The 27,789-nt window shown below is 45.2% G+C and overlaps 1 protein-coding gene across 1 annotated transcript in view; it reads left to right on the top strand.

Moving 5' to 3' along the window:
• LPXN (leupaxin) overlaps positions 1 to 27,574 on the top strand; it is a 38,520-nt gene extending 10,946 nt beyond the window's left edge. The window contains exons 3-9 of the mRNA XM_052653227.1: positions 2,497 to 2,543; positions 9,378 to 9,477; positions 13,113 to 13,280; positions 14,475 to 14,648; positions 14,752 to 14,833; positions 26,327 to 26,475; positions 27,305 to 27,574. Of these exons, the coding sequence (XP_052509187.1) occupies positions 2,497 to 2,543; positions 9,378 to 9,477; positions 13,113 to 13,280; positions 14,475 to 14,648; positions 14,752 to 14,833; positions 26,327 to 26,475; positions 27,305 to 27,574 (990 nt within the window). The remainder of the gene's footprint in view (positions 1 to 2,496; positions 2,544 to 9,377; positions 9,478 to 13,112; positions 13,281 to 14,474; positions 14,649 to 14,751; positions 14,834 to 26,326; positions 26,476 to 27,304) is intronic.
• Positions 27,575 to 27,789: the final 215 nt, after the last annotated feature.

The following is a 27,789-nucleotide window of genomic DNA, read 5'->3' as shown; positions in this document are numbered from 1 at the left end:
TCTAGACAGGGAGTATCTTCTCAATTAAAATTATTATGGGCCATGGAGAAACCAGAGAAGGCAATGGCACCCCACTCCAGTACTCTTGCCTGGAAAATCCCGTGGACAGAGGAGCCTGGTGGGCTGCAGTCCACGGGGTCGCTAAGAGTCAGACACGACTAAGCGACTTCATTTTCACTTTTTACTTTCATGCATTGGAGAAGGAAATGGCACCCAACTCCAGTGTTCGTGCTTGGAGAACCCCAGGGACAGGGGAGCCTGGCGGGCTGCCGTCTATGGGGTCGCACAGAGTCGGACATGACTGAAGCGATTTAGCAGCAGCAGCAGCAGCAGCGTGGAGAAACAGTGTCAACAATTTCAGATATATTAACCGTAAAACACAGCTTTACAGAAGACTGCAATTTAATAAAACGTGTAAAAATAAATAAGATCATGTTGAAAAAAGGCATTTTTTCAGAAAAATTTTAGCATACGATGTTAAAGACTACAATGGCTAAGTAGCCAATTAAGATATGCATACATATATCTCAAAAATATTTACCTGTGCCATTTTAAAATGCTCAAGTAATCAATATAAAAAAATACAAAAATGTTTTGCTTTCATGTTCATAGCTATGTGTCATTTTTAAATGTTCTATAAAATTTTATTTTGAGTAGAATTAGTTGATAGGTCCACCAATATGATAAAATAAAAATATTGGTCCATAAATACAAGTTTTAAAAATTAAAGTAATATTAGTTATTTTTAGTACTCTCTTTCATTCGCAAGGACTTCCCTGGTGGTTCAGCTGGTACAGAATCCGCCTGCAATGCAGGACACCTGGGTTGGATCCCTGGGTTGGGAAGATCCCCTGGAGAAGGGAATGGCCCCTCCAGTGTTCTGGCCTGGAGAATTCCATGGACTGTATAGTCCACGGAGTCACAAAGAGCCAGACATTACTGAGCGATTTCCACCTCACGTCACTCTCAAAGGTGTCCCAGTCTGAATAATAAAGTAGGTGGTTGCTGACCTGCATGAACTGGGCCCTGACTCTGTTCTTGCCTCACTGGTGCGCTCTGCTCAGGCCACGCTCGTCTCTGTTCCGCAGGTGCTCGACCGCGGAGCCAGTGACACCTGCACGCTGTCCTCATTCCCTTAAGTCCTTGGCCAAGCGCTCCTTCCCCAACCAACATATTGATGAATGCCATCCCTCCTCCTTTTCTCATCTCCTTTGGTGTTGTTAGTCTCTAAGGGGCGTCTGACTTTTTGTGACCCCATGGACTATAGCCCCCACCAGGCTCCTCCGTCCTTGGGATCTCCCAGGCAAGAATACTGGCGTGGGCTGCCATTTCCTTCCCCAGGGGAACTTCCTGACCCCGGGATCAAACCTGCATGTCCCGCATTGGCAGGTGATTCTTTAGCAGTGAACCACCAGGGAAGCCCCTTTCTTATCTCCTGCCCATCATCAATGCTTATTACTTTTTTACATACTAATTCATCATCTGTCTCTCACCACCGTAATGTAAGGCTCAGGAGCAATCTCTACTCTTTTTTGTTTTTTGACTCCTGCATCCCTTAGCCCTCACACCTGACAGGCGCTCAATGAATACTTGCTCATGAAATAAACTGCGGGTCAGCTGCCCTTTAGAGTCACTGCTTACTTCTTCCGGTGCCTTAACTTGAACCACGTGAGACTCTTCCCCGACTCCATCCTGTCTGGTTCAAGGGGCTTCGCCCTGGCTCATGCTGTTTTGTGGTTCTTTTCTGAGAGGGGTGACGTCTCCGTTTCAGTGCTTTGCGGGCGGGGCGGGCGGGTTGGTCCTTGTATTTGTTCACAAGCCAGCTACTGTGCCGAGAATTTGGCCTTTCTCTATGGGATGGCTGCTACTGCTCTGCCTTGTCAAAGATTTGACATACGCTAGTTATCAGTCCCCTTCAGAAGCTCCAGACATCGTCTAATTCACTGTGGGTAAGTACTAGTATTCTTTTTAAATTTGTCTTTTATTAAAAAATTTACTGAAGCATAGTTGATCTCGGAGAAGGCAATGGCGCCCCTCTCCAGTACTCTTGCCTGGAAAATCCCATGGGCAGAGGAGCCTGGTAGGCTGCAGTCCATGGAGTCGCTAAGAGTTGGACACGACTGAGCGACTTCACTTTCACTTTTCACTTTCATGGATTGGAGAAGGAAATGGCAACCCACTCCAGTGTTCTTGCCTGGAGAACCCCAGGGACGGGGGAGCCTGGTGGGCTGCCATCTCTGGGGTCGCACAGAGTCGGACACGACTGAAGCGACTTAGCATAGTTGATCTACAATGTTGTGTAAATTCCTGATGTGCAGCAAAGGGATTCAGTTATCATATATGTATTATCTATTTCTTTTTCATATTCTTTGCCATTATGGTTTAGCACAGGATATTGAATATAGCTCCCTGTGCTTTACGGTAGGACTTTGTTGTTTATCCAACATTCAAATAATGAGAAATTCATTCTTTATTCTTCTCACTTACATGTCTTAGGTGCAGCTTGTGTATACTACCGAAATCCAGGGACCCAACGTCTACAGGTATTTTTCTTTTTAATTAAATATTTTAAAAATTAAGGATACTCGGGCCATCATTTGCTTTGCTCAAGTGTTTGTTACTAGCATTCCTATTTCCCTCCCCCTCATTCCATGGTCTGTGAGCAGTGGTGGAATTCTGCCAGCTGACACGTGGCAGTTTCTCAGGGAGCCTGGCTTCTAGACGGGTCATCTACTCATCCCTGCAGGTGGATGCTGTTGTTTCCTTTGCCTCCTGACAAAATGTAAACAGCCCGAGTTACCACAGGTGCTTTTGACCCAGCTATTCCAGATACCATCCTTCAGTTCACAAAAGAGAAAACAGCCAAAGAAATGTCAGCAAGATGCTGACAAAATCAGAGCTAGGATCAGGGCTGAACTAAGACAGTGGGTTTCCATGGCAGGTTGATGAATATATGCTGTTTCTGTTCTGTTGCTAAGCCATGTCTGACTCTCTGCAACTCTATGGACTACAGCACGCCGGCTCCTCTGTCCTTTACTGTCTCCCAGAGTTTGCTCAAATTCATGTCCGTTGAGTCGATGATGCCATCCAACCATCTCATCCTCTGTGGCCCCCTTCTCCTTTGCCTTCGATCTTTCCCAGCATCAGGGTCTTTTCCAGTGAACTGGCTCCTTGCATCAGGTGGCCAAAGCATTGGAGCTTCAGCTTCAGTAGCAATCCTTCCAGTGAATGTTCAGGGTTACTCAACATTTATTTAGCGGTGGAGGGATTTCCTTTTAATAAAAGTTACATATTGCTGCAGATTCTACTTACTAAATGATCTCTTCTGGCCAAGGCAGAGTTTGACAATCTGAAAAATTAAAGGGCCACTGTTTCTGTTCTCTCTTCAGTTATAACTAGAAATTAAAAAAAAAAAAATCAGACAGCATTCTGGGAAACAAATCAGAGGGTTTAAAATGTAAATGCTAAAGCTTCACGCTTGGTGAAGAAAACTACACCACACTAACGTGGTTTCAGCATTGCAACCAGTAACGTACACGTGGCGCAAAGATACAAGGAGGGCCTGTGCTCTCTTTTGAAGCCTTGGCATGACTTTCCCATTTTAGCGGGCTTTCTGTTCGTGTGAGAGTGAAGCCAACTCACTCATACGTATCGCCAGCTTATTCCAGTCCTAGGGAGCTGCCTGCTGGGTGTGCCCCTTAGGCCTTCCCGTCTCCCTCCTTTGTAAAAAGAAAAAAAAAGCAAAACATTAAGTACGTGGTACACTGTAGCTTCTCAGTTAATATTTAATATTTTTTTATATTGAGGAAACCAAGACTTAAACACAAGGATATCTGTATGAAACCCAGCCCGGCTGGCGGCCACTTTGCTGTGTACCTGGCCTCGTGACCCGCTGACCGAGCGGCATCCTAACTCCCGGGCGCCTTTCCTCTGGAGTACTGATCTTTGGGGAGAAGGAAATGGCAGCGCACTCCAGTGTTCTTGCCTGGAGAATCCATGGGCAGAGAAGCCTGCAGGGCTACGGTCCGTGGGGTCACAAAGAGTCGGACACGACTGGGTGACTCACACACACACACAGATCTTTGGGCCAGGAGAGCTGACCCTGCGGGTCGGGTTTTACCGGCTCCAGGGTCCGTAGGCTCCCACTGGCTGCAAACAATGGAAGGCGCTGTGGGGAGACTGGGCCGGGCGGGTAGGGGTGCTGGGGGGAGAGGGGTGCAAGGCAAGGACGGTTAGGGTGTGTGCTCGCCCAGTCTCTCTCTCCACAGCATCTCTGATTCCCTCCTCTGCCTGGGAACCTGGGCTCCTGGGGGCTGGTAACTTAGCCTCTTCGTTTTGTGCCTTTGACCTAATGGCTTCTTGCTGAACCTGATCTCTGGGTTCCCTCAGTGTTTCCTGTTTGCTTCTGAGCTCTCCATCACCCATGTAATTAAATTGCTAATTCTTTCTGCTTACTCTTAGTCTTTGTATTTTCCTGAGCAGATCTCAACCGATGCAAATACCACTACTGAATGATATTCACCGTGTCGTTCTGTGTGGGAGAGTGATATGAAATCCAGGTGACCTAGTCAATATGTAACAGGCTGATCCAAACCCGAGGCTGATAAAATTCAGAGCTCGCAAGGCTTCCATGTACAGATTCAGCGTGAGACACAGAAGCAAGTTTCCTGCGTGCTGTTTCCACCATTGCCTTTGACTTGCTTAAATTAACCAAACATTACTTTCAACCTTGAAAGTATGTTCAATACCAGGTGTGGATATAACAATATGATGGTTTTTAGAAATGTATCTTTTATATGACCCCAAATAATTTTAGTTAAGAATAAGGAGGGACACTTCATAAACACATTGCAGAGGAATAAATAGGGGAAAAAATAAAGCCCTTCACTTGGTAAGTCTTGAACTCAACTTTTATTTTTTTTATGGTTTATCATAGGATTTTCTTTTAATTGGAGGATAGTTGCTTTACAAAGTTGTGTTTGTTTCTGCTAAACAACAACGTTAGTTGGCTCTAAGTATACACGTCTCCTCCCTCTCGACCCTTCCCCACTCCAGCCCACCCCTCTCGATCATCACAGAGCACCGAGCTGAGCTCCTTGTGCTATCCAACAAATCTGGTCCCTTAGACCACTCGGCCATCCTGACACCCATATTTGTATTGTTAAGACCTCTGCATAATGAAGTTGTTACTGATGGCTTACTTACGTACTTTTATCACCTGGCATCCGTGGTAAAGAAGCTGCCTGCCAGTGCAGGAGACTAAGAGACACAGGTTCAATCCCTGGGTTGGGAAGATCCCCTGGAGAAGGGCTTGGCCACCCACTCCAATATTCTTGCCTGGAGAATCCCATGAACAGAGGAGCCTGGGGCGGGGGGGTTACAGCCATGGGATCACAGAGAGTCAGACACAACTGAAGCGACTTAGCAAGCATGCATCATCTTAGAGATGGAAGGAGAAATCAAAGGAGCTCTGATTTGAGGGTTTCTCTCTTTTCAGGAGCGTTTCCTGTAGTGAAGTCATCATTGACACTTCAAGAGGTCTTTCATTTCTTATTTAGAAGTTGATACTGTTGACTCAGTTACTCCTAGGGTATTATGACAACGATCTCTCTTTCTTTCTACACTGCACTAGGCGCCTAGTTGGGAACTAGTGAGAGGGCCTCCCCTGGCAGGCAGTAGGGCTTGCCCTCCCAGGGCAGGGGCACGGGGCTGATCCCTGGTTGGAGGACTAGGATTCTGCATGCTACACAGCACAGCCAAAAAAAAAATTAAAAAAAAAAAATGAGGGGACAAACCAGTGAGAGTCCTTTCACTAAGAACAAGAATGCCCATCTGTGGGATGAACAGGTTTTTGGATTATACAGGGCTGCGCAAGACGCTGCATTTTTTCTACGCTGGGACACAACAGAGAGGTGTTCAGTCCTGCCACCTATTGTATTCCTAAGTACATGCCTGTAGCAGCAGTTCCTGAGGGATTAAGACTGAAAAGAGTTGTGTGAGAGAGAGAGCTCCTTTGCACTTTGTTGGAAACCTCCAAGGACTAAATCCGTCACTTGCATACCTGACCATTTTTGTTCTTCGATTAACTACCCGCCTCCAAAAAAAAATCAAACCCAAATTTGTGTCTGGCAGGAAGCCATATTGTAACTAAAGGACAAAGTCTTTTAAGAGGGGAAAAGATCCACTTTCCTCCTACATTTTCCTTGTTGTTAGATATTCAAACGTACTTGAGCCAGCAGCAGGACATGTTGTACCCAAGAGATGGTCTTTTTTCGTTAAGAGAGGAAGATGTCCATTTTTCTTCTACTTTTTCCCTAGTTGATAAATACATAAAATAAGTAAAATAGTAAGATGTTTGTTGTCATGTATGAAACACATTTAGTGAATGATTTAGAATATTTGACTTGGTGGCTTTGTGTGTGTGTGTCTCTCTCTCATACACACACACATCGTCTGGTGGGTTGTTAGCTAAGCTTCTTGATTAACTTGATGACAAACACTACTCCAGATTCCGTTACTTATATCACCCCGTAATTCCACTTCTCAGAATGTACTCTCTGGAAGTGAAGGTATCAAACATTTATTTAGCAGTGTTGACTACAACAGTGAAAATCAGAAACAATCTAGGTGTCTAACGATAAATGATCGGTTTAATAGATTATAGCACATTATGCATTTGAAAACTGTATAGCCTTTATACATCTTTCAAAAGATAATTTAGTGATAGAGAACACAAGCTTAGCAGTCTGCAGGCCCAAACCCTGTTATTTGCCTTTTGTATAGGGTAGGGCAAAGGTTTTAACGTCCATAGGCCCCAGTTTCTCCATCTGGGGGTGGTACTGCTGCTGCTGCTAAGTCGCCTCAGTCGTGTCCGACTCTCTGCGACCCCAGAGACGGCAGCCCACCAGGCTCCCCCGTCCCTGGGATTCTCCAGGCAAGAACACTGGAGTGGGTTGCCATTTCCTTCTCCAAATGGTAGTACTACTTACCTCTTATTGTTTTTGTGAGGATTTAAAGAGAACCCATGCAAAACCCTTTACCGAGGGCCTACTGTTATATACGGAGAAGGCAATGGCACCCCACTCCAGTACTCTTGCCTGGAAAATCCATGGATGGGGGAACCTTGTAGGCTGCAGTCCATGGGGTTGCTAAGAGTTGGACACGACTAAGCGACTTCACTTTCACTTTTTAACTTTCATGCATTGGAGAAGGAAATGGCAACCCACTCCAATGTCCTTGCCTGGAGAATCCCAGGGATGGGGGAGCCTGTTGGGCTGCAGTCTATGAGGTCGCACGGAGTCAGACACGACTGAAGTGACTTAGCAGCAGCAGCAGCAGCAGGGTTATATACACATTCAATAATTGTTAACTTTTATGGTTGCAAAGGATAGATAAGGATGTGAATTAGGGGATGGAAAAAGGTTAACTTGAAGAATGTTAACATGAAGAAAACCAGTAATATTCAAATTTCCTAAAATCATACACAATCATAGAAGAGTGTAAGAACATAAGCCATCGTGTCTAGGGTGTTCAGTTCAGTTCAGTTCAGTCGCTTAGTCGTGTCCGACTCTTTGCGACCCCATGAATTACAGCACACCAGGCCTCCCTGTCCAACACCAACTCCCGGAGTTCACTCAGACTCACATCCATCGAGTCAGTGATGCCATCCAGCCATCTCATCCTCTGTCGTCCCCTTCTCCTCCTGCCCCCAATCCCTCCCAGCATCAGAGTCTTTTCCAATGAGTCACCTCTTCGCATGAGGTGGCCAAAGTACTGGAGTTTCAGCTTTAGCATCATTCCTTCCAAAGAACACCCAGGGCTGATCTCCTTAAGGATGGGCTGGTTGGATCTCCTTGCAGTCCAAAGGACTCTCAAGAGTCTTCTCCAACACCACAGTTCAAAAGCATCTATTCTTTGGCGCTCAGCCCTCTTCACAGTCCAACTCTCACATCCGTACATGACCACAGGAAAAACCATAGTCTTGACTAGACAGACCTTTGTTGGCAAAGTAATGTCTCTGCTTTTCAATATGCTATTGCCTCTCAAAAGGAAGAGAATGTGTGCTTTTATTTTTTTCTTTGTATTCCGCTTCAGTTTTAAAATGTTCTACATTCAACATTGCTCATTTTATACTGAACATAATTTTTCATAGGAATCGCAATATTGTGACTATGTTAATGTAGTATCCTGAAAGTTATTTAATGGAATCACAGTTGATGAACGCGTGTGTGCATCTAAGCTACACATGTACGTGAGAGCCGCACTGTTGAGGCCCAGCCTGCTGCTCCTGCTGTCTCATCTGTTTCTGTCAGTGTCTCTTTCCTAGTATAGCTGACCTTTGTTTTGAAAATATAACTTCATACACACAATTATTTTATGAACTCACATATGTAAAAAGTCAAAGAGGTATCTTCTGCTTACTATTGTGTATACACCTAAAACTGCTCTGAAAAATAGTCTTTTAAAAAAAAAAATCAAAGCAGAGAATTCCCTGGCTGTCCAGTGCTTAGGACTCCGTGCTTTCACTGCCAGGCCGCAAACCAAAAAAAGGCAGACAAACCGGATATATCCAGGGTAAACTGTGAGACCACCTCCAGCAGCGTCTCTCCTCCCACCACCTACTTAGCAGCTCAACAGGTTGCTGTCCGGTCTGTCTTCTTACAGATCTTTGTGTGTGAGCTTCGGACTTATGTATCCGTGTTTCTAAAATGATGTCAATGGAAGGATAGTTTTCATATTGTTCTGGGCCTTGTTTTTTTAAGTTAGCAGTATAAATTAGAAGTCTTCCTTAGCTCATATAAATCTGTTGACTTTTTTTTTTTTTTTTTTTTTTTAGCAGCCACAGGGTATTTTATAGTGTGGGTGGACCATAATTTATTTGACTGTATCTCCATTTAGTTTTACTTTGCTTATAAAACTATACTGCTTTTGTGTTTCAAGGAGTGTCTTGGTGCATGTATCTTCATAGATATGTCCAATTTTTCTGTAGGATAGAGTCTCGGAAGTAAAATTGCTGAATTGGTCTAGTCTCAATCATATCTAAGGGGTTAGTGGGTCTAACCAGGTGGCACGGTGGGAAAGAACCCACCTGCCAATTTGGGAGACATAAGAGGAGCAGGTTCAATCCCTGGGTTGGGAAGATCCCCTGGAGGAGGGCATGGCAGCCCACTCCAGTGTTCTCGCCTGGAGAATCCATGGACGGAGGAGCCTGGTGGGCTGCAGTCCATGGGTCGCAAAGAGTCAGAGATGACCGAAGCGACTTAGCGCGCATGCACAGGGCTGATAGTTAGAACTGCATTTTCTGGTATTTTAGGCACGGTCTAATGCTTATTTGAGTTTTGGTGTGTTAGTTTGATTTTTTTCTTTCCTCCTTACAGTGAGATTCGAGACCCAAAGGAATCGCCACCAGCTTCTAAAACCTCAGCAGCCTCACAGTTGGATGAGCTGATGGCCCAACTCTGTGAGATGCAGCATCAGGTGAGCACAGTCCCGTGACGCAGCCCGCAGGGCTTCTCACTGGGGACCTCCGCCCTGCCCTCCCGCTTTAGAAACTCTCCCAAGTCCTTACTGATCCTGCCGGACTCAGTTTGGCTCAGTGGATGAGCTCACTGAAGTGTAGCTGACTTGCAGCGTGTTGTATTCGTTTCTGGTGTTCAGCAGAACAGTTCAGTTCTGTATCTCCATCTCTATCTCTATCTGACTTCTTTCTGTTAGAGGTTATTACAAACTATTGAGCACGGCTCCCTGTGCTGGGCAGTGGTAGGTGCCTGCTGGTTATCTGTTTTATGTATAGTAATGTGTCCATGGTAATCTCAAACTCCTAACTTATCCCTCCCACCCTTTACCCCCAAGTGTGCTAAGCAGCTTCAGTCATGTCCGACTCTCTGCGACTCCATGGACCGTAGCCCACCGGGCTCCTCTGTCCACGGGATTCTCCAGGCCAGAAGACTGGAGTGCTTGTCATTTCCTCCTCCAGGGATCTTCCCGACCCAGGGATCGAACCCTTATCTCTTACATTTACTGCAGTGGCAGGCAGTTCTTTGTCATTAGCGCCACCTGGGAAGCCTTTTACCCCCTTGGTGACCATACTTTTTTTTTGTTTTTAGTCTATGGGTTTATTTCTGTTTTGTATTTAAGTTTATTTGTGTTGGGTTTTTTCTGACGTCTTATCTGGATATAAAAGACTGTGATACAGGTTCTGATTTCAAGGGGCTTGGAGTGTGCTTGATAAAATGAGACATAAGACTAGGTGACATTTATTAGACTAAAAGATAGACTGTTTGCCACTAAAGCTGGATTAAGTGTGGAAGGGCTGTTGAAGAGGCCTCCCTGAGTTAGAGGAGACCCACGGCAAGCTGGAGCATAGCAAGGGAGAGCAAGCGTGGCTTTGGAAGGAAGGATGAGTCCTGAACTCTTACAGAGAGAAAACCCACCCCTCTTGGCCTAGCCTCTGGGCTTCCCTGGCGGCTCAGTTGGTAAAGATACGCCTGCAAGGCGGGAGACCCGGCTTTGATCCCTGCGTCAGGAAGAACCCACTCCAGTGTTCTTGCCTGGAGGATCCCATGGGCAGAGGAGCCTGGCGGGCTGCAGTCCACGGGGTCGCAAGAGTTGGACACGACTGAGCGACTAAACCACCGCCACCACCATAGTTGACCAACACTGTGGTGATTTCAGGTGCGCAGCAAAGTGATTCAGTTCTGTACACACACGTATCCTTTTTCAAATTCTTTTCCCATTCAGGTTATCACAGAATATTGAGCTAGAATTCTTAAGGTAGAGAATCCAACCATTCTGAATTGGTTGGGGTATTTGATATGCACACTTGAAGTGACTATGAAGTAATTTCAAGGCACTGTATAAAAATGTGTGTGATTTGAAGGGCAGGAATCATCTCTGTGGCTCACCTTTGGCTTTCCAGTGCTGTTTCTGATGCATTATGAATAATGCATATTATTAGAAAGACAATGAATAAATATTAGAAACAAGTTTTTTTAGTATTGGGAATAAAGCTGAGCGCATTCCTCATCGCACTGTCTATCTGAAAATTGTTGTTTAGTTGCTAAATCATGCCAACTATTTTACAACCCCATGGACTATAGCCCACCAGGAGCCTTTGTCCTTGGGATTTTCCAGTTAAGAATACTGGAGTGGGTTGCTATTTCCTTCTCCAGGGGATCTTCCCGACTCCAGAATGGAACCTGCATCTCCTGAAGCAGCAGGCGGATTCTTTACCACTGAGCCACCAGGGAAGCCCATACCTGAAAATACTAGGAAAAAAAATAATAAACTACATTAGCAGTTTTAATTGTGTGATGGTTTAAAATTGATTTATCGTGTGTCTTAGTTTATTTACATTTAAAAATTTATGTTTGTATTTTGAATTAGCCATACCTTTACACTATTAAAAATCCAGAGCACAACAGTGTGCAGTGAAGTATTCCCAGCCATCCAGTTCTGCCCCCTGGAGGTATTCAGTGTTTTCTATTTTTCACATAATCCTTCCAGAAGCACTCTGAAATATACCAGCAAATAGATGTAATTGTATATATAGACACAGACGCATTGCTGTGTTTTTACTTGGTTACTTTCAGGCCTTTTCGATGTTAACCTTTAGAACACGAATCTCTTGAGCATTAACTAACATTATATAATAGCAGAGGAAGGAAGTGTGTCAAATGGTAAGTTTCTTGAAGGGAAGTGAGCATTTTGGCTTAGTGAGATAGTGGGAGGTTGTCCCAGGCAGAGGCCTGAAGGCAAAGGGAGCAGATCACTTTCTCGGGAGACTGCTAGAAGCCTGGCTGGCTCTACGCAATGGGGGCTTTTTACTGAGTAATCAAAGATGAAATCGGAGAGGTCAAGTGGGGGCGTGGGTGGAAGCCGCAGCGGCCTTCTGATGCTGAGGCTTCAGCGCCGGAGGCCGTGGAGAAGTGCTGCAGCCCTCTGGCCCGGAAGCTGCGGTACTCTGGAAACTGGGAGTTGAGAGACACGAGTTGGGCAACTGTTCTGTCGTTTGAAGTCTTCCCTTTGAATGTTTTATCACAGCTGCATTGGAGTTTCTCTTTAATAAATCCAACCCGCCACCAAGTTTTATCTGACCACCTCTGACCACCTTCTCCACCATCACTGGCCAAAGTCATCTCTGATCCCAGCTGCCTAATGAGCGCCTCTGATTCCTCTTGCTTTGTCCACACCTAATTAATTCCTCACTCAGCTACCGCAGGGATCTTGTGAATCAGATTCTTTCCCTCTTATGCTTGAAGTGCCCTAATGGTTCCCTCACCCTTGGAATAAAACTGGAGCTTTATTAAATAATACCAATTATGTATTTTTATTAATAAAACCAAAGCTTTATCCTGCGGGCTCTGTGTGATCATCGCCTCTTTTTCCATTGTTTTCTCCGGCCTCACTCATCCTCACTCCCTCTGTTCTAGCCTACTGATCTCTTTTTACTTTTTATGTGTCAGACTATCTCATTCCTCTGGGCCTTCCTTCCCTATAGAATGCTGTTCTCACAATTGTCAATATCTCTGTGTCTCAGTAAATCACTCAAATATCTGCTCAGGTATCAGCTCCTTAGCCTTCTCTGATGGCCCTCATCTGAGTCCATTCTTCCTCACCATCCCACTCTCTGTCTTTTGGCTCGATACATAATCCGTGTCTCTTCCCTGACATCTATTATTTCTCTAATTGCTTGCTGTCTATTACTCAGAGAAAATAAATTCCATGAGGGCAGACACTAGGTTAGTCTTGAGAATTGCTCTGCACCACGAGCCTAGAGCAGTGAGTGGCACAAACCAGCTGCCCAATAAACACGGCAACATAAATGAATAAAAAGATGAATTGTTGACCTGCAGTCATCATACGAGATAAGGTGTCATCTTCCTACGTTCGGTTTCCAGCTGCCAAAAGAAATCTACAAACAGGAAGACTAGTCAGAGTTCATTCAGCCCGAGGAACTTAGAATGAAAGGGAGATGAAAGCATTTTTTTTTTTTTTCCGGTGTTGCAATGTTCGATTCTTCCAGCGCCTTGGAGGAAGTTCAGGGAAAGACTAAGAGGCCGTGCAGAAGATGCCAGAGGATAACTCTCTTTGTGGTTCTCTTCTTGGTACAGGTTGCAGCGAAAGCAGATGCCAGCAAGAAACCCGTATCCGACAAGCAGGATCACAAGGCCTCCCTGGACTCCATGCTGGGGGGCTTGGAGCAGGACTTGCAGAACCTGGGGATTGCCACAGTACCCAAGGGCCACTGTGCCTCCTGCCAGAAGCCGATCGCTGGGAAGGTGGGACGGGCCAGGACACCGATGCCATGGCCATCCATGTCTGTGTGTGTGTCGGTCTCCACCCTCCAAGGACTGCTCTTTCTTCTTATGACCTAGGACAATTCAGTAATACTTACCGAGCCTTCACAGTGCTCCGGGTGTGGAACTAAGCACTGTACAAGTCTTCTTTTATTTAATGGTTGCATTATCCCTTCAATACTGAATCAGGAAGATCCCCTGGAGGAAGGCATGGCAGCCCACTCCAGTGTTCTTGCCTGGAGAATCCCATGGACAGAGGAGGCTGGCGGGCTACAGTCCATGGGGTCACAAAGAGTCAGACATGACTGAGTGACTGAGGGCACACACACATACACACAGCCCTTCAATGGTTACAAGCTCTTTGTAAAGATGAGGAAACTGAGGGCCCAGGGTCATTAACTGACAGGTCCAAAGTCTAGTAAGAGGTTGATGTAAGATCCAGATCCAGGAGATTCTGGCCTGAGAGTTTGAGCTCGTAACCGTTTTCCTCTACTGCCTTATGGAGAATAATTTTCCCTCTGCTCCCTTGGTTCAAATCTTCCCAGTGCAAAGTGACTGATTATTCAGCCAATCCCAGCGTCATAGCATGACCACAAATTCCTGCTTGGGCACCATCCTTCATCCAAGGCATTATAAAGGGCGTTGAGACCTGACTTTCCACAGGGTGTGAGATGAGGTGTCCAGATCAGAGGAAGAAAAACTGTCATTGGTCTTCTCCTGTTCCCAGGATCCCTTTCAGGCCAAGCGTATCGTCCGTCACCACTATGCTCTATTCCGTGTCTGTAATTTTCTGGGGCAGTATAGCGGAATGAGCATTTATTAAGTCAGGAAAGCCAACAGCATTCCATTATCCGTGAAGTATGGACCACAGGTAGAGAAGGGAATGGCAGCCCACTCCAGTACTCTTGCCTGGAGAATCCCAGGGACAGAGGAGCCTGACGGGCTGCAGTCCATGGGGTCGCAAAGAGTCGGACACGACTGAGCGACTCACACACACACACACACACCCATGGACCGCAGGCTGCGTGAGCGCACCCGAGGTCTTGGCCTCCGTGTGGCCTAACTGCACGGGGTGTCGTTTCCATGGATGCTGCTGGAAGAGCACGCCCCAGAGTCGTGCACACTGCGGACCCCGAGTGCCCGCGCCCCCACGCCAAGCTTTGCTTCGCGCTGCAGGTGATCCACGCGCTGGGGCAGGCGTGGCATCCCGAGCACTTCGTGTGCGCCCACTGCGAAGCGGAGATCAGCTCCAGCCCCTTCTTCGAGCGGAGCGGCCTGGCCTACTGCTCTGAGGACTACCACCGCCTCTTCTCCCCGCGCTGTGCGTACTGCGCCGCCCCCATCCTGGACGTGAGTGAGCCCCGCTGCCCGCGCCTTCGCGCAGGTTTTGTTAGAGCCCGGCTCGTGTTTTACGGCTCTGCAGCCTCCTAACCGCTCTCCGTTGCTTTTCCAGAAAGTGCTGACGGCCATGAATCAAACCTGGCACCCCGAGCACTTCTTCTGCGCTCACTGTGGAGAGGTGTTCGGTGAAGAAGGTACGGCCCGGGCGGTTACAAGAGGACCAGCAGGGCTTTCCCTGATCTTCTCTGCTGGTCCTGGTTCCTGCCTCGACCCCCCGGGTGCCCATTTCGGTACCAAACGCCATCCCTTTCCTACCTGATCTGACGTTGATACCTTTTGCTTAAATGAAAAATTTAAATCAAAGTCATACAAATGCATAGTTTAAAATGCAAATACTACGCCGAACAATATTAAAAAAGAACACTCCTTTGCTTTTCCTTTTTCCACCCCCAAGTCCAGTTCTCCTCTCTAAATATTTTAGCTTCTTCTGTTATTTACTTGTGGGGCTTTCCAGGTGGCGCTAGTGGTAAAGAACCTGCCTGCTGATGCCCTGCCAGAGACGCAGGTTCCATTCCTGGATCGGGAAGATCCCCTGGAGGAGGGCATGGCAGCCCACTCCAGTATTCTTGCCTGGAGAATCCCATGGACAGAGGAGCCTGGCGGGCTACAGGGGGTTGCAAAGAGTCGGACACGACTGAGCAACTAAGCACAGCACATTATTTACTTGTGTATTTTAAACAGTATATTCCTCTATATGGATTTTTTTGTCCAATTTTAGGCATTGCATGTTAACTTTCTACCAAGAGAGATAAGGATTTAGAAATGTTATTACTCCTCCACCCACCCCCAACATAATTCCCCTCCCCTATTCTCTCAGTTATAATTAGGTCATAATTATAAATCAGATCAGTATTCAGTGTGTACATGTTGGCAGTCACATATATATTGCTCACAGTTGAGTCATGTAACAAACTGTGATATAGTACAGTGTGGATCTGGGGGTTCATCTGCCTGGTTCAAATCTGGGCTGTGGCATTTATTAGCCATATGATGTTCAAGTTATCTTCAGAGCTCACTTTCCTCATGAGTAAAATGGACCTGATAATAATGCTTGCTTTAGAACTTCCCTTGTGGTCCAGTGGTTAAGACTCTGCCCTTCCAATGCAGGAGCATGGGTTTGATTCCTGGTTGGGAATCTAAGCTCTCACATGCCATGTGGCACGACCAAGAAGGTTTTTTTTTTTTTTAAGTAAGAAAAAATGATAATGCTTACTGTATAGGGTCATTATGAGGATTTTAAGAGACAATATCAATGTGTTTGCAACAGTGCCTGGCACGTGAAGACTGATAATGACGATGACGATTATTCTCGTGGTGTCCTTTTCATACACATGTGTTATTTCCTGAAATTAACATCTGGATCCCTTTTTCATTAGCTTAATTCTCATTGTAATTATCACTAATTTATCTGACAGAGCTGCGAAATCCCTCTCAAAAATTGTCAACCACTTCTGGTAATACATCAGTTCTGTTCGTTTCTTTCTTTTTTTTTTCTTGGAGACATCTGTCCAGGAGACTTTCATCCTTCTACTCCAGCCTGCCTGCTGAGAAGCAATACTTTATCTCAGGAATCCCTTATACTAAATCCTTTCCTCCATCTTTGAATGTGTATTATTGCTTTTATTTTGGTGGAGCACACCCTCCAGTAGCTCCTGGTAAAAGCTTTGAAACCTTGAGCATCTGAAAATATCTTGTCTACCTTAAGTAGACAGGAGCAGGCAGAAGCTGTCCCTCGCCATTCTGAAGACACTGCTTCACTGTCTTCCTGCCTCCGTGGCTGAAGTTTTTTATTAAGCTTTTGTTCTTGTTCCTGACCCTTTCTGTGTGACCTGTTTTGCCCCTGTTGCCGGCTTTTTACTCCCTTCTGTTTTTTGCATTGTCTTGATTTTTTTTTTTCTGACTTTTTCTTTTTATGTTTGTTTTGAACCAATATAACTCATGTATGAAATCAGAAAGCTTCTTTTTCTTGTCCTTTTAGAATTAATTCACAGGGAAAGTTGTCTTCTAAATAAAAATTTGAGGCGGTCTTATGTCTTTTTTGATTATTCTCAATGACTTACTCTAAATAGAAAAGTAAATTTAAGACACAAAACACAAGTCTAAATCCTTAGGTAATTCATTCTGTATAATAACTAAAGCTTCCAACTTATTTAAAGTGACAGCTACTCTCTCCCCTGGTGGGGCCTTTAAGCTGCAGAAGGCCAGGGAAGAGGGCTATGGCCGGTCATTGGTCCTTTCTTGCTTTTATTCTCACACCCACTGCTAATCTCCATAGCTGACCCCTCCAGGGTAGAAACAGGGGTGGAAGGGTTTAGCTTGGAGGGCAGGAAAGTTCTAAGTTGTCTAATTTGCTTTGAACTTTCTGGGCTTGGTGTATATTTAACTCTGACTTTTCTTTTTGCTGTTGTTTAGTTGCTAAGTCGTGTCTGACTCTTTTGTGACCCCGTGGACTGTAGCTTGCCAGGCTCCTCTGTCCATGAGATTCTCCAAGCAAGAGTACTGGAGTGGGTTGCATTTCCTTCTCCAGGGGATCTTCCTGACCCAGGGATTGAACCTGGGTCTCCCGTGTTGCAGGCAGACGCTTTATTGTCTGAGCCACCAGGGAAGCTGGCTAGAACGACTGCACTTAATTTCAGGTGCCTCTCTCTATTCAGCGGCCGTAGGCCGTTTAACCAGACTCTCACCTGTGGATCTTTTCCGGGGAGGAGTCAAATTCCATCAACTGTATGGGAAGGGCACCCATGGCCAGCTCTCAGAGTGGTCCTGTTGCAGTCGCTCTCTTGACTTGAGGGTCCCCGGGACCATGCCTCATGCCTCTTGGCGATGGTGGTGGAGCAGGCATAGCCCAGCTTTCTCAGAGAAATCCCTGTCTCAGCCTCCCTTTCTCTTTGCTGTTGTTCAGAGGCTCAGTCATGGCCCACTCTTGGCGACCCCGTGGACTGCAGCATGCCAGGCTTCCCTGTCCTGTGCCATCTCCTGGAACTTGCTCAAACTCATGTCTATTGAGTCGGTGATGCCATCCAACCATCTCATCCTCCATCTCCCCTTCTCCTTTTGCCTTCAGTCTTTCCCAGCATCACGGAAAAGATCCTTTCTCTTTACCTGTTTTATATCCTAGGTGTAAGGGAAGAGTCCAAGATTTGTGCAGATAGTCCATAGCTGTCTCCTTTGAGGGACGTCTTGCTGCGCACTTTGAACTTTGACGTCTATCACATCTTGATGCCCTCTATCCCACTGCATTGGTCTTCGCCAAGTGCTGCTGACCTTTCTTGCCCATTCTTTATTTAAGAATGAATGAGACACTTTAATGCTAACCGGAAGCTCTGTGGGTGAGGCAGCACGTGCTGACTGGTGGGCCGGTACTCAGGTAGGGTGCTGCAGGACCCTTAAATATTAATATTTTAGGTCTTCTGTCTTGAGTAAATTTTACCAAAGAGTTGTGCTCTCTGTCAGCTTTACAAAAATTAGTAAAAGGGATTAGGGGATGGGGTTTTTACCGTTCAGTATGCCAACTTTTATTCAATTCCCATTTTTTACTAAAAAACGTAGACCTTTAATTCCGTCAGGCTTCCCTGGTGGCTCAGACGGTAATGGCTTTGAGCTGCCTTGTGGCTCTGCCTGCAATGCAGGAGACCCAGGTTCGATCCCTGGGTCAGGAAGATCCCCTGGAGAAGGGAATGGCAACCCACTTCAGCGTTCTTGCCAAGAGAATCCGTGGACAGAGGAGCCTGATGGGCTATCATCCATAGAGTTGCAAAGAGTTGGACATGGCTGAGTGACTAATACTTTTAGTAGAAAGCTTGACTTCTTTTCTTATAGTACATGTCCAATATCCCTGAACATTGAGACCCTCTGACTTGAAATTTACAGAAATAATCATTTCTGTAATTATCATTTACAGAAATTATTATTATTATTTATATAATTGTAAATTATTGTTATTTACAGAAATAAATTCTGTAAATTATTATTTACAGAATAATCATTGCATCTTACAGTTCAGATGGGGAATCTGATTTTCTGACAGTTCTTCAGACTTTCAACCAATCCTGCTCACAGCCTTGAAGACTATTTTATGAGTTTAAAATAATCCGAGCCTGAGCCCCTTTGATGTTTTGGAGCTCAGGATGGTTGAGGGTTTTTTTGGCCGTGTTACTCAGCATGAGGAATGTGGGATCTTTGTTCCCTGAGTAGGGACCAGACCCATGTCCCCTGCAGCGGAAGCGCAGAGCGTTAACCGCTGGCCCAGGAAGCCCCCGGAGGGCTTCAGTGTTACCAGCGTCTCCCTCTTTAATTATCCAGGTTTCAGGTTTATGTTAGTGTTGCTGTTTGTTGGTTTAGTTTTGTTTCTGCCAAGCTAGGTGCCACTCTAACACCCACTTTAAATTTTAGACGACTTTGATAGTTCACCTGTGGCGTGGTCTTCCCTTTTCTCTTTTCCCCATGAATCTTTCTGTTTTGAATGATTCTTAACCTACTGTGATAGTGATGATTCAAGAGGGTATGAAGGCAAGCCCCATGGCATGCTAGTTCTCCTGGAGGCCAGGCCCTAAATATCAGGCAGGCAGCGTGCACGTGCGCCAAGTTGCTTCAGTCGGGCCCAACTCTCTGTGCTGCCATGGACTCCAGCCCTCCAGGCTCCTTTGCTCATGGAATCCTCCAGGCAAGAATGCTGAAGTGGGTTGCTGTGCCCTCTTCTAGGGATGGAACCCGACCCAGGGGTCAAACCCCTATCCCTTATGCCTCCTGCACTGGCAGGCAGCTGCTTTACCACGAGTGCCCCCTGGGAAGCCCTATGTATATTCCTGACTATTACTCATTTAATCTCCAGCACAACTTGGGGAGAATAATTTTACCAAATATTAGATGGAAGCACTGAGCATCGGGGAGGTAAAGTCACTTTTTCTTTTTAAGTCATGCAGCTAGAAAGTCAGAGAACTGGAATTTAGACTCAGGTTTCACTTCTGCACGTTCCGTGTTTTCCGCTGCACCATTGCAACTGCCCCTTGATGGAGACTGAACCCCTCTTATGCCGTTGGGTCTCTTTACTTTCTTGGCACAAACACGGGACACTTTATTTGAAGACAGACCTGGGTAGAGGAGCGCTGATAAAATCTACTAGCGAAGTGCGTTGTAGTGAGTTGCTTGCTCCCTGAAGCTTGTTCCGTGCTTTTCACAAATCATTAGGTCGTTCATGTTCAGACTGCACGTTAGTTAAACAGCGTTTTTCGTTGAGATTTAGTCTAAGTCATGGTCAATTTATATTGCACTGGTCGCCATAGAAGTCTGAGGGTGTGTTGGGTGAAAGAGTCAGCAAGTGAATACTGCCCGTGGATAATTATGATGTGGAAGGTGCCTGACAGCAGACACCAGTGCATACATATTTCAAGAAGAGACGTGAGTTAAATGCAGAAGAAAAATACCCTGTCCGTAGGATAACCAGGAAATGCCTTGAAGGTAGCTAGCTTGCATTGTTTTTGGCTTGGGCCCCTTCTAACTAGACAAGGCTGAATTGGTCATTTATGATTTTATATAATCGATATGAAGCCACGCTTAAAGCATATTTATTGAGACAAGTGACAAAAAAGGCCCGTTACTAAGCAAAGCTCCTCTTGGGTTGGCTGTTTGCTTTCATCCATTGTTTTCTGTAAATGCGCCTCCTGCCATATGGTTACTCCATTAATTAGGTGGCATCCGGCCTGGCCCCGAGTCCCACAGTCACACACGAAGTTCCTATAATGACAGCGCAACCGCTGAGCCTCCTGGGAAATTAAATCCATCTGCATTTTTGTTTCAGTTCAGAGGATTCCTCTCTAAGGCTCACTAAGCACACCAGCCCTTAGCATCCTCCCACAGGGACCAGGTCCCCAGCGCCCGTGTCTTTCTCTTTAATTGTTCATTATCCAGGCCGTGCCGGTGCCCCCTAATTTCCCTGGTGGCTGTGAGCCTCACCAGAGTACAAACACCTTTCTTCACTCAAGGTACTTTTGCAAATTGTTACTGTTTCTTATCTGTCCTCCAGAGTAATTGGCCCCGGAGAGAGCCTCCAGGAAAGTTAAGTGCTGAAACTTTCTCAATTTGTTGGATTACTCACTGCAGGGGTATCACAGCAAGTTGGGCTGATTGCCTTCGCATCCTCTCCTGGGGCTCACCTGAGCTAAAACAGAGGCTGTTACTTCCCTACTGTCTCATGCTTGAGACCAGCTCCCCTGTAAATGCCTAGACGAGGGTCATTCCTAGGGCAGTCGGCCTGTCTCACAATTTTCTCAGGTGACACCTACTTCTAGGCAAGCTCAGTTCTACCCCATTTGTTTTATGAAACATCAGCATCAGCTTGGGGACTTGTCAAGGATGCAGAGTCTCGAGCCCCAACCCAGGCCAACGGAATCAGAAGCACTGGGTGGGGTGGGGCCACGCAGTCAGCGTATAGACCAGTTCTCCAGGTGGCGGATGTGTGCTGTAGTCTGTGTGCCGCAGAAGCAAGAAAGATGGCTGTGGGTGTTGGTTTGCTTGGCTTCCCCTGATGGCTCAGCAGGTGAAGAATTGGTCTGCAATGCAGGTGACACAGGAAACGCGGGTTCAATCCCTGGGTCGGGAGGATCTCCTGGAGGAGGAAATGGCAACCCACTCCAGAATTCTTGCCTGCAAAATCCCATGGACAGAGGAGCCTGACGGGATACAGTCCAAGGGGTCGCAAAGAGTTGGGCACGACTGAAGTGACTTAGCATGCCCGCTTTCAGTTGTCCTTGATCAGACTCTAGACGTTCTTTGACAAAGAGAACAACTGAGCTCTTCTTTGTCTCAGAGGCAGAAAAGAAGGACACAGGACAGCCTAAAAAATTATTGGTTTACATTCTTAGATCTAGAGGCCTCAGAAATCTATTAAATCGTCTGCTTTTCAAAGAAAGCATAGTTGAACAAGGCAAGGCATATCAGAAAATGCCCCGAGGTTATGGGCCACTGCAGCTGCACGATTTGGACTTGAACCCCTGGCTCCTCCTATTGCCTTTTTTTGGATCTGGTTGCTATGGTCAAAGTGTGTTTCTAGAAATAATGTTTCTTGTGTTTTGCTTACATGCTGTTTGAGTGGGGCACATTTAGAGATGTCTTCTATTTACCAAATTATTGGGTTATGATATTTAAGCTCAGCTGATACTCTCAGTTCCCGCGGAAAGTTCAAGGTGACAATGCGTTTAAGGTCAAGGATGTAACGTCCAAGTTAGACTTTGAAGCTAGGCCTAGATTTGAATCAGTTCCTCCACCGCCTATCTGGTTATTTGTGATTTCGCTGAGCTTCCCTTTTCTCCCTTGTAAAATGAGAGGGTTGCTATGAAGAATCGAATTTCGATTTAGTCCTGCAGGGAGAACCCTCAGTTGGAACCAGTAAAACAGTAGGTGTTGCAAAAATGAGGTTGTTACTGGTCCTCTTTGTTTTAGGTGGAATCTCCTTGGAAATGCTAAGGAGAGTTTCTTCTAGAAAAGTTCACCTGTTTATGCGTGTTCTAGTTAATTTTGATGCGGGGCAACCCTCTTCTGAAGCCATGGTCTCAACCTTGCTGTTGTAGTATTGTTCACAGGCCTGCGAATTCGATGCATGTTTTTTGAGCAGCTTCTATCTACATATCAGGTACTATTCTAGGAACTAGGGGGACAGTGACAAAAAAAAAAGTCCCTGCATTCATGCTGCGTATGTTCTAGTGAGAAAGACAGACGGCAACCAAACGGCCAACTAACTGATTACCTAACTTACTCTGTGCCTTAGGAGAGGGGATGAGGGAGAGCAACAGGGTTCTGCTTGGAAAAAAGTGGTCTAGTTGTTGTTCCCTTAAGCAGACCCCTGAGTTAAGTGCAGAACCAAACCATCTGGGTGTCTAAGGAAATGATTTTTGAAGCAGAGGGAATATATCACACGAATAAGTGCTTGAGGGTGAATCAATTTATTATATTTTTCTTTTTTTTAGTGTGAAGACAATAAGACCTTGCATAAAATTTTATTTGTAATCTATTAACTTCTTAACCTAGTGCAACAAAAAATTTGTCCTACCAATATTTTTCTACATTTATTAATATTTGTGTATATATAAAAGTTACAGTATGCTTGAAATTCCTTTTTTTCCCCTTAAGCGTTTTCCCATGTTGTTTAATAGTTTTATAATAATTTTAATAATATCAGTTATTCCATCAGGGCTTCATGTAGACAAATTTTAAAAGATTATATGCCTGAAGATGTTTACTAAGGCATTATTTATAGTTCCAAATACTGAAAACAAATGTGTTTGTAACGATATATTTAGATTGCTTGTGTTTTCTTAGTACAGCTGTAATGACTATCTTTAAACACAGATTTTTCTTCTGTTGAATTATTTATGTAGATTAACTTCTAGGATCGAGATATTTATATATTTTAAAAATATTGATACACATTATCAAATGACTTTCTAAAAGAATAATGGAATAGTAACATTTGTCTTTGTCACTAGGAATATAAAAATATGTGAATACCTCCATATGTTTTGAGGCACTGCATATATATTTATTTAACACTGTTTTTACTACTTGGCTCATTAGAAATTAAACTACTAATTAGCAAAACTTGGAACTTCAATACTTTCTTTTACGTTTCATTCTTAGCCATAATGTTGGATATAGTACCCGTAAAAGTATTTCTTCTTGGGCTAGTTGTCTATTTGTGAAGCAGACTTATTTCAAAGATTTTTTAAAAGCAGTCACCATGGGTTTCTTATCTCGCATCATCTGGACACAGGATCCTTAAGAGCCAGGGGTTTTCTAATCTGCACCTAACAGTGAGCATTTCAAGTATTAAAACGAAAGCACTTAGACCTCAACACATTTGTTTCTAAGCTTTTTATTATGGAAATTTCAATAAATACCAACATTTTGCCAAACGAATTTCCTCTAACCACTACTAAACCACCTAGCCTTTTCTTTCAAGGGAATAATTTAAAAGCAAATCCTAAAAATCATATCATCTCACCATTAAATACTTCAGCCCATGTCATCTCCAACTGATGCACACCCTTCATACTTCACAAAATTAACAGTTCCTTATTTCATGTAAAACCCACATCCCAATTTCTCAAGTTTCTAAATGGTGTTATGCAGTTGCTTTTTTCTCAAGTTTCTAAATGGTGTTATGCAGTTGCTTTGTTTGAATCAGGATCCAAGCGAGATCCTTTATACACTGCCTTTGACTGCTTTATCCCTCAAAGGTTTTGAATCCTGTGACAATCCTGTCTCCCTCACTTTTTTGTGGCTTTGACTCATTAGGAAACTGGGACCTGCGTTCTCTAAACACCCCGTATTCTCGATTAGACTGCCTGCTGCCTAATGACGACGTTTGCCTTCTTTGCTCTATCTTCATCTCACCCCGCCTTCTCCAGTGTTTTCTGTAAATTGTTAGTTTAGACCTAGAGACTTGATTCAGTTTAGGTTTAGTATTTAGGGGAGAATAGGTCATAGATCCTGGCTGCTATGTACTTCTTGTTGAGTCATATCTAGAGGTATGTAATGACTGGTTGACCTACTTTTGAAAAATGAAAGTGTTACTTGCTCAGTCGTGTCTGACTCTTTACTACCCCATGGATTGTAGCCTGCTAAGCTCCTCTGACCATGGAATTCTCCAGGCAACAATACTGGAGTGGGTTGTCATTCTCTTCTCCAGGGGATCTTCCTGACCCAGGGATCGAACCCAGGTCTCCTTTATTGCAGGCAGATTCTTTACCGTCTGAGCCACCAGGGAAGCCTGACCTACTTTTACTGATGCTAAGATTGACCACTGTTGCAAGGAGTGTCAGCCTCACCCCTCCATTTTCAAGTTCCCTGTTGATGATCATTGCCTATCACCAGTGATCTCAGTTGTAAAATGGTGACTTTTCCATCACTCTTTCAGCGTTTATTAGATGGGATTATATAAACAGTACCATTTCATCATTAACTATTTAGTTATCTCGAAATACATCTCATACAGGAAAACTGAAGAAACGTTTTACTATGAATAAATGGTTTTACCGTGAATAAATGCTTTTATAACCTTATTGGAAAAAGTTTAAAAGATTTTTGTAGCTCTTTTTAGAATACAGCCTATGTATAAATAAATTATATAGTCAAAATACTGTGTTTTAGAGCCACTGAATGAATTGTTGCCTTCTTTAGTCATATTATCAATTTGATGTATGGTTTATTTGCTAAAACTTGATTAAAATTTTAGAGATTGATTTCTCTATTCTTTTTTTTTTTTCACATTTTATAAAACAATAATTGAAATCGTATATCCAGTTTGGAACGCCTTGATTTAGCTATATTTTCCTGATATATAGGTAGCAACTATTTTCCTCAGTTTCTTGTTTGTGTTTGTCTTTGCTAATGATCTTTTTTGGCCGAACGTAAGTCATTCCTATATATTTTTAATGTGGCTAAGTTTATTAATCTTTAACTTCCTTTTGAAATTTGAGCCAATCTTAGCACAGTTTTCTATTCCCCAGTTAAAGAGGAGCCCATCCATTAGAAAGACACGGCATTTGTCTAGGGCTGTGCTGGGCTTCCTCGCGGTGAGGGCGTCTCTCCAGCTTTGGCAGGCGGGCTCCTCTCTGACTGCGGGGGCACGGGCTTCTCCCTGCGGTGGCCTCTCTTGTTGTGGAAGACGGGCTCGAGGGCACTGAGGCCTCAGTCGCTGCAGCCCCGGGCTCTAGAGCGCAGACTCAGTAGTTGCGGCGCACGGGCTTAGTTGCTCCGTGACACGTGGGATCTTCTCGGATCAGGCGTCTAACCGTGTCTCCTGCATTGGCGGGTGGAGTCTTTACCGCTGAGCCACCAAGGAAGCCCCCATCCATTTCTAATTCACGTGTTTATATGGTTTGAATGATTACATTTGGATTTTTGCATCAATTTGGAAATTATTATTTAATATTGCTTTCTTTTAAAATATTAGACACTTTTCTCCCGCCCCAGATACTGTTTTAGATACTGGGGATTATAAAGTGACCAGACCAAAATACTTAGTTTCTTTCAGAGCAAACATTCCAGTCAGAGAGAAAAGGCAATGAAAAAAAGATGAAGAGATAAATACAGGCTGCAGAGATTCTCTCTGATTAGAGGATATCTGAGTTGATTTCTGAGACATGAGGCGGGGCTCGCCATATCAAGGCCTGGGAATGCAGAGGCCGATGTGCAGAGGCGTTGAGGAGGAATAGGCCTTAGCGCTTATTAAATGCTTGCGCAAATCAGACAGGCTGCCCTGGTGGCTGAGTGGTAAAGAAGAGACGTGGGTTTGATCCCTGGGTATCAGGAAGGTCACCTGGAGAGAAATGGCAGCCCACTCCAGTATTCTTGCCTGGAAAATCCCATGGACAGAGGAGACTCGTGGGCTACGGCTCATGGAACTGCAAAGACCCAGACACCACCTGTGACAGAACAAGTGTGAACCAGGCCCGACTCAGAAACCCTGTGGCTGCACTGCCTCGCGCCTTTCTTACGACAGCCCCTTGACGTAGGTGTCTATCAGTGCATTTTGAATGTGGGAGAGTGTACGTCATTGCCCTCTTCTCCATCTCTAACTTGGTTTAAGGTCTCAAACCGCAAGAGCAAACCCTTGCTTTCCCTCTCTCCAGGCTTTCACGAGAAGGACAAGAAGCCGTATTGCCGGAAGGACTTCCTGGGCATGTTCGCACCCAGATGTGGGGGCTGCAACCGGCCAGTGGTGGAAAACTACCTTTCAGCCATGGGCACCGTCTGGCACCCAGAGTGCTTCGTGTGCGGGGTGGGTATCCCCGCTTATCTTCTGGGTTTCGGGAAAGGCAGGGTTCTCCTTTCTGGGGAGCAGCTGGTAAGAGGGTTCACAACTCGGGGCGAGAATTTGACAGGGGCTTCTTAAAAGAAATACACGTTTTTCTCGGCCATTAGAAGGAATGAAATAATGCCATTTGCAGCCACATGGATGAACCTAGAGATTGTCTTACTGAGTGAAGTCAGACAGAGAAGGAGAAATACAGTGTGACATCCTTCTATGCGGAATCTAAAAAAGAAATTAGCTGTGTCCATGCGTCACAAAGAGTCAGACACAAGTTAGCAGCTGAACAACAGCAGCAGAAGAAATGAGTTTATTTACAAAGCAGAAACAAACTCTCAGACGTCGAGAGTGGATTCATGCTTGCCGAGGAGGCGGGAAAGTGAGGGAGTCTGGGATGGATATGTTCACCCTGCTATACTGATAGTGGATAACCAACAAGGACCTACCCTATAGCATGGGGAACTCTGCTCAGTGTTAGGTGGCAGCCTGGATGGGAGGGGAGTTTAGGAGAAAATGGATACATGTTTATGTATGGTTGAGTTCCTTTGCCGTCTACCTGACACTATCACCATCTTGTTCATCAGCTATACTCCAATACAAAATTAAAAGTTTCTTAAAAAAAAAAAACACAAAACACATCCATGTGGGCATTTGCTTGTCTGGTTTGCAGAGGGGCGATATTCTAACCTCTGTGTGTCCACTGGCGGGAAACTGGCAGGGATTTCCAGGCTGAAATTTTGCTGACACTTTACTTCTTGACATCTGCACCGCTTGTCTTTCTCTCCCCCTCACCTCCCAGGACTGCTTTACCGGTTTTTCTACCGGTTCCTTCTTTGAACTGGACGGGCGTCCCTTCTGTGAGCTCCACTACCATCAGCGCCGAGGAACCCTCTGCCACGGGTGCGGACAGCCCATCACGGGCCGCTGCGTCAGCGCCATGGGCTACAAGTTCCACCCCGAGCACTTCGTGTGCGCTTTCTGCCTGGCGCAGCTGTCCAAGGGGGTCTTCAAGGAGCAGAATGACAAGACCTACTGTCACCCCTGCTTCAACAAGCTCTTCCCGGTGTAACCTCAGCTGAGCCCACGCGCGCCCCCTTCTGATCTGCCGGAAAGTTTAAGCCAAGAGAGGGAAGGGTGCATTTGTAGTTCCTGACCTTCTTCCGCTCGGGAGGCTTAGAGGGAAAGCAAAGGTGATGGACAAAGAAGGGAGCGTCTAGAGGCGACGTGACTAGGCTTCCGGCTGTGGGTTCTGCTCTCAAGCCTTTTCTTTAGCAATGCGGCTGA

The sequence above is a fragment of the Budorcas taxicolor genome, chromosome 15 (assembly GCF_023091745.1).
Source record: "Budorcas taxicolor isolate Tak-1 chromosome 15, Takin1.1, whole genome shotgun sequence".
Taxonomy (NCBI): domain Eukaryota; kingdom Metazoa; phylum Chordata; class Mammalia; order Artiodactyla; family Bovidae; genus Budorcas; species Budorcas taxicolor.
This window is presented reverse-complemented; position numbering and strand designations above follow the sequence as displayed.